This window comes from Hemiscyllium ocellatum, chromosome 19 (genome assembly GCF_020745735.1).
Source record: "Hemiscyllium ocellatum isolate sHemOce1 chromosome 19, sHemOce1.pat.X.cur, whole genome shotgun sequence".
Taxonomy (NCBI): Eukaryota; Metazoa; Chordata; class Chondrichthyes; order Orectolobiformes; family Hemiscylliidae; genus Hemiscyllium; species Hemiscyllium ocellatum.
The window spans coordinates 42,688,429-42,703,915 of NC_083419.1; the positions used below are offsets into that span (position 1 = coordinate 42,688,429).

General features: G+C 39.5%; 2 protein-coding genes across 3 annotated transcripts in view; one reads left to right on the forward strand and one right to left on the reverse strand.

The window, feature by feature from the left end:
• itfg2 (integrin alpha FG-GAP repeat containing 2) overlaps positions 1-12,264 on the reverse strand; it is a 91,540-nt gene extending 79,276 nt beyond the window's left edge. The window contains exons 1-6 of one of the 2 annotated variants that reach the window (XM_060839854.1): positions 12,108-12,264; positions 10,672-10,767; positions 8,941-8,982; positions 5,001-5,175; positions 2,697-2,824; positions 869-1,017 (exon numbers count right to left, since the gene is read on the reverse strand). In XM_060839854.1, the coding sequence (XP_060695837.1) occupies positions 869-1,017; positions 2,697-2,824; positions 5,001-5,175; positions 8,941-8,982; positions 10,672-10,767; positions 12,108-12,203 (686 nt within the window). In that variant the 5' untranslated portion in view covers positions 12,204-12,264. The remainder of the gene's footprint in view (positions 1-868; positions 1,018-2,696; positions 2,825-5,000; positions 5,176-8,940; positions 8,983-10,671; positions 10,768-12,107) is intronic. The other variant, XM_060839855.1, reaches the window with a different exon arrangement.
• Positions 12,265-12,335: 71 nt separating this feature from the next.
• LOC132824952 (peptidyl-prolyl cis-trans isomerase FKBP4-like) overlaps positions 12,336-15,487 on the forward strand; it is a 48,501-nt gene continuing 45,349 nt past the window's right edge. The window contains exon 1 of the mRNA XM_060839856.1: positions 12,336-12,412. The gene's annotated coding sequence lies outside the window, so the exon portion shown is untranslated. The remainder of the gene's footprint in view (positions 12,413-15,487) is intronic.

Consider the following 15,487-nt stretch of genomic DNA (forward strand, 5'->3'; position numbering starts at 1 on the left):
AAGGACTTTGGTGAACCAGGTTGGATTTTACAATAATCAATGACCATTTCATGCTTATTATTATTGCGACTAACTTCAAATTCCAATAGAATTTGAACCCACGTTTCCAAATCATTAGGCTAGCTCTCTAAATTACTAGCACTGGATTAGATTCTTGAGACACACCACATAATATAATATAATATAATATAATATATGATCAAATTACTTTACCAATATACCCCAATGTCCCCATTATACACTTGAATAGATATATATGGCTTTGGCCTTGCACACAGACAGCAAGGCTAATGAGAGAAGCGGGTGGCTTAATCAGCAAGTCCAGTTTTAATGGTGTATAGGCACTTAAAGCTTTGTCTACTGTGTTCTACCCTACAGCATCATCTAACTCAAGTCTCAAACATGCTTCTCGAGTTTCCAAGTCAGATGATGAGAGATGTTACAATTACTTAAGACAATAACCAAAGGACAAAATATGACCTCTAGATACGGAGTCCTTGGAGTGGAGTTCAAACCCAATCCTTGTGACTCTGAAATGGTAATGCTAACCGAAGGTTCACTTTGAAATTAAAGGAATCTGGGTAGTCATAATATTACAGCCCTTATCAAGTTTGAAAATAAGTTTTAAATATTTTCAAGGCTAGGATTAAAATAGCATAGAAAATTATCCTGGTGGGGTCCAAAACAAATAAGGAAAAATGACAAATTGGCATAGCATTCGACTTCTGATGGATGTCCTATTTGATGTTTCAAAGTATTTTCCACGAATACTTGATACATTGCAAATAAAATGGACACGTAATGAGAATAAAAGAACTTTGTGTTGAAATTGTTCTTATAGTGATATAAATAGACTTTGAAATTTTACCTGCTAGAGACATCAGATGGATCTCTTTCTGGTACCCTCTCTTGATCCAATCGCCAGGTACACAGCAGAACTGCATACCCACAGCCTGGCTGTGAGACCATCAGTTCGGGGGTCCCATCAGGCCCTGGATTCACAGTAAGACTATCTACCTATGCAACAGAATGTAAATCAATAAGGGTCAAGGAAAACTATTTGATGTGCAAACATAACTTTCCAATATCGCCATAGCTCCCCACCTGCTCTCTCAGCTTGAAGAGCAAATCACAGAGTAATCTCATCTAGGACTGCCTAATCAGTGAATTACATAAGTTCACAATGGTATTTTAATCTTTTTATGGTCTTGAACCTTTATAACTTTTGCAAACTTCAGTTCACCATGCTCAGAACTCACTTATCTTTCATTCATGCCTTCCTTACTTGCATTTCACTATTGGTGATCATGTTTTCAACTGAAGAGTAACCTACCCAGACCCATTCCCCTACATTTACCCCTGACTAATACCCCTAACCTACACATCCCTGAACATTATGGGCAATTTAACATGGCCAATTCCACAATCCAAAGATGTCCAGCTTAGTTGGAGGAAACCAGAGCACCTGGAGGAAACCCATGCAGACACAGAGGGAATGTGCAAACTCCACGCAGACAGTCGCCCGAGGCAGGAATCAAACCCAGGTCCCCAGCACTGAGAAGCAGCAGTGCTAACCATTAAGCCACCATGCTGCCCAAATGGAGCACTGAAATTTGATGGGAGACTTGACAGAGACGATGTGGGGCATAGATAGAATGGAAAGAAAAACACTTTTTCATGAGTACAGGGGTCGTTAATTAGGGGAATGGATTGAAGGTAAGAGGTAGAAATTTAACAGCGGAGTTTAAGAAAAGTTGTTTCACCTAGAAGTGGTGGGGATCAGGAACTTACTGCCCGAAAATGTGCCTGAATCAGAAACTCTCATAACATTTAAGCAGTATTGAGATATTCATTGGTGTTGCCATAAACTCCAGGACTAGAGCCAAAATCTAGAAAATGGGGTTTGTGTAGTCAGATCTTGGCACAGGCACAACAGGAAGTCTCCTCTGTGCAGTAAGCACCTCCAAGTATACAGTAAGGGATGTACTGCTAAGGCTATATAAGACTCTGAGCAAACCGCATTTGGTTTGGACTCCAAATATATGGAAGGATATGCTGGCCTTGGAGGATCACAGAAATGAGAAAGTAATACTCAGTTATTCAAGGCTGCTTTGCCATTTGATTAATGGCTGATATATATCCTGTATCCGCTCACTCATCTGATCTCTGTAAACTCTGGAATATTCTTAACGAAAGTAGGTCTTGAAATTTCAAATGACGGGCCCTACCTCTCCCTCAGCAACCACAGATTTTGGGAAGTCCAACATACATTCCTTGGTAACCCTTCTTCTTTATTCAATGAGACTTACTTTGTTGCTTCACGAGGAAGTTTGAGAGTTCTTTCTGCTCAGCCGGCATGTGAATGAACGATAAAAGACCAAATGCATTTTGTTGATAAACTGGAAGCAAATTCGCCCTTTTTCTTCATTCAGCTATTTCCTTTTGCTAATTGTTCTTTGCAAATTAGCTGCCATGTTTCCTACATTATAATACTGACTGCAATTTTAAAGAAGTGTTCCAATGACTGGAAACATTTTGGGCTATGCAAATCTTTATTTTTATAACCTTCCTCTTTGGCCAAGCTTTTGCTTGCATCTCTTACCTTTCTTGGCTGAAGTTTTTGTCTTCCTCCATGAAGCATTTGATATGTTTTTATAAAATGAGATCATCAACCTTTCAGCTTTACACATGCATACCTGTCCTTCCAGAAGCCACTTTTTTAGTAGGACCAGCTGCCCAGAACCATCAGAAGAATCTTCCCAACGGAATGCCCTCACTACACGGTCAGTGTAACCTACTACCATTTCACACTTTCCATCTCCATCTGCAGGAAGAAATCATGGAAAATAATATTCTAAAATGATTTTAAAAATATATACTTTTACTTCTCTAGTCAAGACCAAGGAAGCAGTGGTTTCACTGTGCACTGCTTCTATTAATTTGATTAGGTGACACCTCTCCTGGGACTTAAGCATGGTTGCTCCATCCCATGGCTCCTCCCTAACTATAACCATTGAGATCAGCAACTAAATATATAGAACATAGAACAGCACAGCACAGGACAGGCCCTTCATCCCCCAATGTTGTTCCAACCATTTTTCTACTCTAAGATCAAACTAACTTACAGACCCTAGATTTTGCTGTCATCCATGTGCTTATCCAAGAGTCACTTAAATGTCCCTAGTGTATCTGACTCTACTACCACTGCTGGCAGTGCATTCCACACACCCACTACTCTGTGTCAAGAGCTTCCCTCTGACTTCTCCCTTAAACCTTTCTCTAATCACCTTAAAATTATGCCCCCTCGTGATAGCCATTTCTGCCCTGGGGAAAATGTCTCTAGCCTCTATCTGTGCCTGTCATCATCCTGTACACTTCTATCAAGTCACCTCTCATCCTTCTCTCCAATGGGAAAAGCCCTAGCTCCCTCAACTTTTCTTTGTAAGAAATGCCCTTCAGTCTAGGCAGCATCCTGGTAAATTTTCTCTGCACCCTCCCAAAAGCTTCTACATTCTTTCTATAAATGAGGCGACCGGAACTGAACACAATATTCCAAATGTGTTCTAACCAGGGCTCTGTAGTGCTACAGCATAAACTTGCAGTTCTTTTACTCAATACCCCTGCTAATGAAAGCCAACATGCCACATGCCTTCTTAACAACCCTATCAAGTTGGGTAGCAACTTTGAGGGACATGGACCCCAAGATCCCTCTATTGCTCCACACTGCTAAGAATCCTGCCTTTAACCCTGCAATCTGCATTCAAATTCGACTGCAACCTGCAACAGCCCTCCATACTATGCACAACACCACCAACCTTCATGTCATCAACAAACTTAGTAACCCACCCTTGCACTTGCTCATCCAAGTCATTTACAAAAATCACAAACAAGAGAGTCCCTGCGGAACACCACTGGTCACCAAGCTCCAGGCTGAATACTTTACATCAACTACCACCCTCTGTCTTCTATGCGTCAGCCAATTCTGTATTGAGACAGCCAAATTCCCTATAACCCATGCCTCCTAACTTTCTGAATGAGACTACAATGGGGAACCTTATCAAACGCCTTACTAAAATCCAGGTACACCATATCCACTGCTCTATCTTCAACAATGTGTTTTGTCACATCCTCAAAGAATTCAATAATGCTTGTGAGGCATGAGGGAAGATTGTGAATAAACATCTAAAGCAAACATGCAAATTACTGTCATTTTTTAAAATATTAAACAATATTTCATTTACTGGCATTATTTACTACATGTAATATTTTTAACTGAATATTTTGTCCAATCAATAATTTTAAAGTCAAGACTATAAGCATTCAGTGCATCTCAGCCCTGGAATAACACGACTGTATAAATGACACCAACTACAGTGCCCAACTACAATGGAGTTGAATGGATAATTTCTTGTTAATCACATGAGGACTACATGGGATTGATTCTATGCCAACACTTGTAGGTAGCTATACTTCAGTCACATAACTTTGATGAAAAAAGGAGAAGGTTATTGTTGAGTGGGGTGCATGGGCTGGAATTTAGGGTAGAAGATCAGGGCTGTGGAAGTAAGTTAGTGGGGAAGGCTGGTGAGGACAAGTGAGGCCAACTGAAAGATGGTGGGGGCTAGAGAAGAACCGTTCAAGGATTAGAAGAGACAAAATGTAAATATAGGACAGAGACAGCTGGATAGGGGAGTGTAGGTTGGCAAAGTCATCTAAAGAATGTTTGATAAATAAAAACCAGTACAACTACAAAATTAATCAGAAACCTCAATTCTTTTTGCTCTATGGAATGCAAGATTCTTTTGAAAACACATTTTGAAGTCTGACACAATTATTTCAAAACTATTTAAGAATACAATTAAAATACATTTCCAGTTTGATATTGTTCCTTTTCATTCAAAGCTGAAGTGGCAACCTTGAGCAAATCAACACATTGTTACTCTCCATCCTCACACCCTTGTCTCAGGTCTCCCATCATACTGCATATTCCTTCAACTCACCTATATCACTGATGAGCATTACTTTGGTGTTAGCAGGGATGTGCTGTGTAAAAAATGCTTTCTGTTCATCGCCAAATAGGAAGTCATGGTGACTGGAAGTCTCTGATTTAGTTGCTATCCCACTGAGATCAAAGATATGGAACCAGCCCTCAGCACCAACAGCTACAACAAAATTCTACACAATGATAAAGAAAAAGATATTCCTTTTTACAAATATAGTGGTTAATTACCATAACAATACACTATTAAAAAGTTCCAAAATCATTAATGTTACTATTTTAAAGATTTGTTAATGAGTGAATAAACTGCAAGAACAGAATCACCATATACTAGTTCCCAAAAACAGATCTACAATTTCTTGCATTTTAACAATAATTTTCAGGCTTGCTTGGGGTAGCTACTACAAACTAAGTCCATGAGGTTTCAAGTCAAATTACTGCACGGAAACCACTGACACATATTGAGACTAGGCAGCAATGAAAATAATAGCAAGTGAGTTTTATTGCACGACTCCCATTACCACCCTCACCTCACATTTCATCCAAACCGTCATTGTGAACTAGACATTTACAGAAAAGATATACTGAAGAGAAACTGGCCAAATAAATCAACCAGGAGAAAATGAGTACTGCAGATGCTGGAGATTAGAGGCGAGACAATGGTGCTGGAAAGGCACAGCAAGTCAGGCAGCATTCGTGGAGTAGGAGAATCAATGTTTTGGCCATAAGCCCTTCATCAGGAATGAAGATTGTGGGCCAGGGGACAGAGACAAATGGGAGGGGGGATGGGGTAGGGTGGAAGGGAGCTGAGAATGTCAGAGACTCACTAAGATCCTTGTAGAGAGAGGAGGAGAACTTCTTCAAGGTAGACATCCTTGGAAGAGATTTTGCAGTAGGATTGAAATCAACTAGGAGAAAGTGAGGACTGCAGATGCTGGAGATCAAAGTCAAGAGTGTGGTGCTGGAAAAGCACAGCAGGTCAGGCAGCATCCAAGGAGCAGGAGAATCAATGTTTCGGGCGTAAGCTGTTCATCAGGAATGAGGCTTGAGGCGGGAGATAAATGGGGGGGGGGGGGGGGGGGGGGGGGGGGGGGTTTGGTATGTTTGCTCCAATTGAGCCTCCTCCTGTCTTTCCACAACTAAATCTATCTTTAAAGCATTCTATATTCCCTTCTTCATATGCTTGTCTGATTTCATCTCAGTTACCTCTTCACTATTTGTTTCAACCTCCACCTCTGGCAATAAGTTTCACATTTTTTTGTTATATCTATGGCCCTTCGTACTTAGCCAGTCTGCTCCTGGAAACAACCTACCCAGTTCTGTACTTTCATAAATTTTAAGCACCTAAAATTTACTGTCCTTGTGTTCACAGGTTTATTTTATGAAAACTGTGCCTTAACAGTAAAATTAATTATGCAAAAAGTTATATTTACTTTAGTATCCCCTAAGTACCTTTATCTCTTCGTTATTTTCTCAGGATGATTACGATTCTGCTACATGGTAGATACATCTTAATACACCTCAGAACACGACTTGATTCATAAGGGAAAGTTTTGTTTATATTCTCGCTTTGAAATATTTTTCAGGTGTGCAGCTCAATCAGCTGGTCAATGTTTTTCAGCAAACAACTTTGGCAGAACAAGAAACGTCCTGCCCTTAAACACAAACAGCAGCCATTTATGCTACCTTGACTGATTTTCCAGCTAATCATCTATAAAACTAAGCTTAACCCAAACAGATTAAGAATATACACAAAATAATATCTTCCAAAGGAAGACAGAAAAATTATACAGAGCTTCATTTAATTGCAACACAATATTTAACTGAAGTTTTGGCTAATGTTCACCATTGAAAATTGTCAGCCTGGTCAGTGGGTAGATTTAACAGTAGGTAGAGTTGGTGACAAGGTAAATTTAAGTGTCAGTAATATATGAGTCTGAGCATGACTATGCTGCTTGCCACATTGTGACCCAGCTCACTTAATTTTGAGACAAGTCCTTAAACATTGGTAAGCAGGACTTTACACAAAGTTGGCAGAGCTGGAGTTTCCAGTATCTGTGCTGTTGCTAGATGATCAATCTGGTTCAAGTCTTTTTCTTTTAAAGTTGGATAGCTCTGAGTGGCTTACTAGGCCAAGTGAAGACAGCAATGGAGCCACATGCAAGCCAGGGCAAGTAAGAATACTGATTTTTACTACCTTTATCATCTGCCACGGCAAGATACAATCCCATGTTGTCAGAGCATGAGCCTCTGGATTACTAGTCCAATGATATTACCACAGTGCCACTTCCTCCCCCTGATGATGGCAGAGGTCGCATCAGCAGTCAGACTCAGTATGTGAGAAAAGACAGCTCAGGGCTGGACTCTCAACTGCAATAAACCAATGAGAGCTACTAACAAACAATACATAAACTCATCAAATTACCTACATTGTTGGATACGATGCCAGTACACAAGGATAACAAGTTAAAGCAGAGGTGAATAGTCAGTTTGGACACCAAATAAAACTCAACATCAGGTTTCTCCTGTGCAGGGAATAGCTGATGCAGGGAGTCCCAACTTAATGAATGCGTTATTCATGTACTTATACAGCAGTACCACCATTAAGTGAAGCTTTGCTGTCTACAAGCAGAAAAAAGTAAAGTGTTCATCGAATTACAAATCTGACCATCTGCTGCATCAAAATCCATTCCAAGCAGGAAAAAGTAACTATACCTCAAGAATTTCTTACACTATAATTTAAAATCATTGCTTGATCTGAGAAAACACTGCAACTGTCTGTAAATTTTGTTCAAAATCAGTATTTCTATTATGCCAAACTTAATTACACTACATTCTAGAATGACAGTGTCTTGACAGTACTTGAGACATAAACACACAAAGTAGATAGATGAGTCTTTAAACTAAAGTAAGATAATATCAAAAGCTATTATATCTTTAATTAATACTAAATATTCTTATACTTGGTGATGCATCATAAATCGTGCTAGCTTGGAGTCTAAACATGAAGACAGTTCTTGACTTGCCTTCTCGTAAATCAGTGGATCTTGAAACTAAACTCAGTGGTATTAGACCACGTGATAAAATACCTTTCATTGAAACCAGCGACTTTCCTAGCAAAGAAATTTACAAACTAATTATAATTGCATTTCCTAAAATCTTAAAACTAGTTGAATAACTTAATGTTGTGTTGCCGTAAGGTCTTAGGTGCAACTGCAATTGTGCAGATGGATCACAGCAGTCATTTTTGTGATAGAAACACTGATAAACTTAATATTCTTAACCAAAGGAATTTCATACACATTAATTATCAAGTACTGGATATATTATAAGCAAATCTCAAAGTTACATGGCTGTTAAACAACAGAATTAATTGAGTGGTCAGATATTGAGCAAAGGAAGTGACTGATTTATTTTGGGTTTGTTGCAATAATGATAAAAAACCAAACTTAGATAATAAAATGCCAAACAGTTACATATACATTGTAAGTTGTAGCTTTTGAATACACTTAGCTTCTTTACATTTTGATATTTATACTAATCTTGATTTTTATTTCCTATGATCACAGGTGTGGCATCTTGAAGTGATGACTATGATTCAAGTGTGATACTCCTCAGAGTGCACTATATGCAAGACTTGTATCTATAGACTCCTCGATTATTTTTCCTGCAAAAGTCACCTTGGCTAGGAACAAACATTCAAATGAAAAGTCAACTTGAGATGTTAACTCCATTTCCCTCTCAACAGATGCCTAATTTGTTGCATGTTTCCATTAGTTCCTGCTTTTATTTCAGAAGTTCACAATTTACTCCTTGTTGTCTGGAGAAAGCATTCTCCAGCTATCTTCATCTCTAAAGTCACACTGCAGGTCTGAAAATTGTACCTTTCACAGAAAAACTATTGACAATCAATTTAGAACAACAATGCAATGAAATCATACCTTCCCTTTATTGCAGATGTCTCCTACACCAACACAAGTTACCTTTAAACAGAAAAAAAAGCTAAACAGATCAAGTCACACTGTTATCCAGCAATATTAATTTGGCACTACACATTAAATTAGCATGCTCAAATTATTTCTCCATAATGAGCAATAGTAAATCCAGCGAAGTGATGAAGTCATTCACAATATTATCAAACGGCACTTGACCAGCACAACCTGTTCATTGACATTCAGTTTGGGTTCCACCAGGGCCACTCAGCTCTTGACCTTATTACAGCCCTGTTGCAAACATTAAAAAATGAGCTAAAACAGAGATGATAGTAACTTGAAATTAAAGCAGCATTTGACAAGTATGGCAGCAAGGAGCCCTAGCAAAACTGGAATTAATGGGAATCAAGGGAAAACTTACTGCAGGTTAGAGTCATATCTAAAAGTAATAATCTCAAATCAAGCATCTCAGTCTCAGAACATCATTACAGACACTAATCAGTTTGTATCTTGACACTACTGCTTCCCCAATAATATTGCCATTGGGCTAGTAATCCAAAATTCTAGCCTCTGGGGATGTAGGTTCAAATTCTACCATGGCAGGTGATGGAAATTGAATTTAGTAAAGGTCTGGAATTAAACTCTTACCTAATCACATTACAATTCAATAGGGCAGTCATCATCCATCAAAATTGGATTGTTTGAGTAAAAATAACATGAGAAAAAAAACCAGGAGATTGACAGTAGGTAACAATGCTCATTTAACAAGCTAGTGTAGGCACCATGGGCCAACTGGCTGCCTTCTGTAACATACAACGGCTATTAGGGATTGAAACACCTCCAAAGGTCAGTGCATTCTAAATTCTTATGTTTCAATTGAGGAGAGAGAAAATTAAGAGGAAAAAGACATGAAAAAAAACTTGCATTTATCTAGACTTATAACTTCTTTAGGATATACCCAACGTGCCTCACATCTAATGAGTTACATCATAGTATTGTCATTATGGTTCTGCAAGTGATATGGAAGTGTTCTGCATATATTTGAACACAAAGATCTCACAAACTGAAAATTAAAATGAATTACCTCCTTTTAATGACAGGAATGTTGATCAGGGCACAAGGAACATTCCGTCACCAAAATTTCAAATTTAATTCTCGGATGTTTTACATCCATAAGCAAACAGAGCTTTAGCTGAAAGAATGGGCCTACAACAAGGAAAGCAGAAACAGACTGGCATTTTTGAGTTGGAAAATGGAGAGTAGAATTAAGAAGATAAACATCAAAACCATAAAAGGAATAAAAATCATAAGACTCAGGGATAATAGCTCCTAGGTGAACAAAATAAAGAAGAAATGAAGTTGACTCATTTTGATCCAGCAAATAATTGTTTCTGATCTTCCTAACCTTTGGTTTCTTTCTGCAAATATTTCAATTTATGTGGAATCTATCATGGAAAAGATCAGTGAAGGTACTCTGGAAAATGACTGCCCTGTGCTTTATTCTCCCCAAAAGAGTAGAACTGAGATTTGATCCTGACAATTTGCAATTTATAGATAATAATCACTGTATAAAGAAAAAAGTAATGAAAATAATTGGTGCAGATATATTTCTTATTTCAGACTTCTAAATTTCTATTCTTTTTAATACTTAAATGAGTAGAAAGGGGAGAAAAGATTAAAGTGAATCAGACTGTTTTAATAGCAAAAAAGAAAATCCAATAGCAACGGCTTAATACATACCATTCCTATACAAGATCGGGTAAGCCATGGCTTGCAGTCATCACCCTTATACACATACAGTTTCCCATTGGTATCCCCAACCACAAGCTCATTTAACTGCAACAAAATCAGAAGGAAAATTAAAGTAATCATTGAATGATTTATTGCCATTACCTTACTTCTCACAACATTTTTGCTTTAGGTTAAACTTTGTTTTCAAAGAACTTTATGGCAAAGGCCAAAATGCTGATAGTCTCAATTAGAACTGAATTTATATTGCTTTTTTTGATAGTGTGTGTTTCTAAAAATTTTAAAATTATGCTTCTTGATCAATTGTGGCTCTCAATTTGAAAAGTCTCCATAAAATACACTCCCATACATCCCATTTGTCACAGCTACAGTTCCTGTTAACAAAAAGAACCTCAGTTCATAAATAATGCAATTCTTGTAAACAGAAGAGGTCCCACCCTGTGACAGTTCCTCTAATTGGGTTCACCAGTGAAACAGACCATCCAATAGGTCCCATAGATCCATCCAGCCTATTAACGGGTATATTTTCTATAGGTAGAGGTATGCCTGACCTACCCCTGCTTAATAAAGTGATCTTAGCCTCTCAATTTCACAGACATGGGTCTGGTCCATCAATGGCATTGTTCCTATCAATACTGTTTAGAAAGCTCTAACTTATCAGTGGCACAGTTCATGTCAAAACAGAGAATACTGGGGAGGCATTTTTATATTTTACCAAGCACAAGTTGTCCTGGTATTTTGAAAATTGATGAGATTGCAACAGGTCACAAATACAATTCCTGTGAAAATGTGCACTTACTGAATTTTCTCTATTATACCTATCACTCCTGGAGAAGTAATCACTAGAAAAGGTGTCAGCCAGTCACTAAAATAATCCCAGTGATTAGGGATTCGTGCATCACTGGTCCTCTTCCTTAACAACAGGAAAAATTCAGGCTTGCCACTATCATATTTCCTTTAAAGCAGAATCCCATTCTATGACGAGTGCAATCTTATCAACAAAACAAGCCCACGTCTATCATAGTGGCGCTCCAATAAATCAAACTTCCAGCTTGTTCCAGTCGAGTTCTTGCAATAAAAGGCGCTAGCCAGAACTGCAACAGTTTCTGTAAATATCTGTCCTATCATGGGCACAATTCTCATAAAACCACTGCTGCAATTCCTATTAATGGAGAAGCTCCCAGCTGGTCATTGATATAATACCTATTAACAGAGGGAGTTTCAGCCAGTCGCTGGTACATTTCCTGTTAACTGGGAGTCGGGTGTTGTTGTGCTTTAAGTGTCACCTGTTCCAGGTGTCAGTAACAATATCTCCGATCAGATGAGCAGTAGTGTTTTTGTAGTGCTAACGGTTCGCCAATGCAACAATCGCCATGACCATTGTCTGTCTGGAAAATGTGGAGGCAGGGATGTACCAAAACACCTACCCCGTCGTTGTCGGTGTCTCCCAAGCTGATGGCCTGCGTGAACAGGTTTCCACTGAAGTCCAGGGCCACTCTCTCCACATAACTGACCGACCGCATCCCCCGGCCCCGGCCCAGGATCAGGCCCCGGCTCAAGCGCGATGGATTCTGGCCGTCTCCATGGTTACAGCGAGATTGCACGACAATGGCCAGGCTTTGTTTTTACAGCACTCCAGCCGGCGGTGCGGTTTACGGCAGGAGCGACAACAACGTGGAGGCGGAGCTGAGGCTGCAAACGTGAGGAATCGAAGTGAGAAGGGGATCGACAGGTACGAGAGTGAACATGGTTACATTTGTACGAATAATAGTTGTAGATGATACAGCGTTGATTAACTTGACTGATCCGACAATGTAGAATTGGAATAAATATTGCTGCGACATTGTGGCTGTTTTGGGGGACGAGGCTTACTTGAAGCTCAGGAGAACAGTGAATAATATGCATTGCCGCATTAAAGGATTTTACATTCTTTTAATTTTTTTTCAATCATTGAGATTTTCTGTTTTATTCTTAAAATTTAAAGTTGGTTTTTCCTTTGATTTAATTCTTCCTTTGTCTAATCTCTTCCTACCCACGTCTGCGACTATTCAGACAATCCTACACGACGGTTTCCAGCTGTCTCTTTTTGTCGCCTTGAATGTTTAGTTACTTTACACCTCCAGTCTCAACCCAAAAACAGGATCTGCGAGCCCTCTGCTTCATTGGATGAATCCTCCAATAGATTTTTAAGGGAATGCTCCATAGCTGGAGGTGATATCTTTTGGATGAAATATTTAAATCCAGACTATTTCTGCTGTTGTTATTAGGTGGATATAAAAGATCCCATTATACTATATGGAAGGGGAGCAGGGGCATTAAACCTGGTGTTCTGGTCAATATTTATCCCTTAAATCAACATTAGTTCAAAAAGCAACCCATTTACACTGTACAAGTTTGTTATATTGTTGCTTGTGAGAGCTTGTTGCATGTAAATTGACTGCTATATTCAGCATTGTTAAAAATCACACAATCTGATGAAGGAGCAGAGGTCCGAAAGCTAGTACTTCCAAATAAACTTGTTGGACTATAACCTGGTGTTGTGTGATTTTTAACTTTGTCCACCCCAGTCCAACACTGGCACCTGCACATCATCTTTTCTATATTAGAAGATTAACACAACCAATTAATGTCTTGTGACATGTAAAGGGTTTTGGGGCATGCTGAGGTCAGGAGAGACTTTGTATGAATGTAAATCTTCCTTTATCATTGAAATGACTGCTTTGCCTCCACTTACTTTCATCCAATGAAAGGCTCACTGTTGGATCGTGCAGGACTCATGTATATACCTGACTTTGTGATAAAAGTCCTTTTTAAAAAAAAAGGTCCTCTCCCCAACCTTTTCGCCCCACACATTGATAACTGTATCAATACCACTCAGAACTAAAAAATCTCACTAACTTTACTTCTGATTTCCACCCTTTCCTCATCTTTTTATGGTTCATCTTGGATTCTTCCCTTCTCTTGCTCAAGTCCTTCATCTCCATTTCTGGACAGTCAACCAATTTCTTATAAGGGAATGAAAACATGAAGCAGAAGGAAATATTCAGCCCCTCAAGCCTGCTCCATCATTCAACAAGATCATGGCTGATCGGATTATGATGTCAAATCTACATTCCCACCTGCTCTGAAAACTTTGATTGTTAAGAATCTATCTATCTATCTCTACCTACCTTAAAAATAATCAAGGACCCAAATTTCATCTCCTTTTTATGATGAAGTTCCAAAGACTTACGAGCCTCAGAAACAAATTAATTTAATCTGTTTTAAATGAGAAATGCCTGATTTTTAAATCGTGACTCCCAGTTTTAGACTCATAGAATCATAGAGATGTATAGCGTGGAAACAGACCTTCAGTTCAACCCGTCCATGCCGATCAGATATCCCAACCCAATCTAGTCCCACCTACCAGTACCCAGCCCATATCCCTCCAAACCCTTCCTATTCATATACCCATCCAAATGCCTCTCAACTGTTGCAATTGTATCAGCCTCCACCACTTCCTCTGGCAGCTCATTCCATACCTGTACCACCCTCTGTGTGAAAATGTTGCCCCTTAGGTCTCTTTTATATCTTTCCCCTCTCACCCTAAACCTATTCCCTCTAGTTCTGGACTCCCCGACCCCAGGGAAAAGACTTTGCCTATTTACCCTATCTATGCCCCTCAGAATTTTGTAAATCTCTAGAAGGTCACCCCTCAGCCTCCGACACTCCAGGGAAAACAGCCCCAGCCTGTTCAGCCTCTCCCAATAGCTCAAATCCTCGAATCCTGGCAATATCCTTGTAAATCTTTTCTGAACCCTTTCAAGTTTCACAACATCTCCCCAAAAGGAAGGAGACCAGAATTGCACGCAATATTCCAACAGTGGCCTAACCAAAGTCCTGTACAGCCGCAACATGACCTCCCAGCTCCTGTACTCAATACTCTGACCAATAAAGGAAAGCATACCAAACGCCTTCTTCACTATCCTATCTACCTGCAACTCCACTTTAAAGGAGCTATGAACCTGCAATCCGAGGTCTCTTTGTTCAGCAGGACCTTATCATTAAGTGTATTAATCCTGCTAAGATTTGCTTTCCAAAAATGCAGCACCTCACATTTATCTGAGTCAAACTCCATCTGCCACGTCTCAGTCCATTGGCACATCTGGACAAGACCCTGTTGTAATCTGAGGTAACCCTCTTCGCTGTCCACTACACCTCCAATTTTGGTGTCATCTGCAAACTTACTAACTGTACCTCTTATGTTCGCATCCAAATCATTAATGTAAATGACAAAAAGTAGAGCACCCAGCACCAAACCTTGTGGCACTCCACTGGTTACAGGCCTCCAGCCTGAAAAACATCCCTCCACCACCCTCTGTCTTCTACCTTTGAGCCAGTTCTACATCCAAATGGCTAGCTCTCCCTGTATTCCATGAGATCTAACCTTTGTAACCAGTCTCCCATGGGGAACCTTGTCGAACGCCTTACTGAAGTCCATATACACATTACCGTTCTGCCCTCATCAGTCCTCTTTGTTACTTCATCAAAAAACTCAATCAGGTTTGTGAGACATGATTTCCCAAGCACAAAGCCATGTTGACTATCTCTAATCAGTCCTTGCCTTTCCAAATACGTGTATATCCTGTCCCTCAGGATTCCCTCCAACAACTTGCCTCCCAGTGAGGTCAGGCTCACCGGTCTATAGTTCCCTGCTTTACTTACCACCCTTCTTAAACAGTGGCACCACATTTGCCAACCTCCAGTCTTCCAGCACCTCACCTGTGACTATCGATGATACAAATATCTCAGCAAGAGGCCCAGCAAT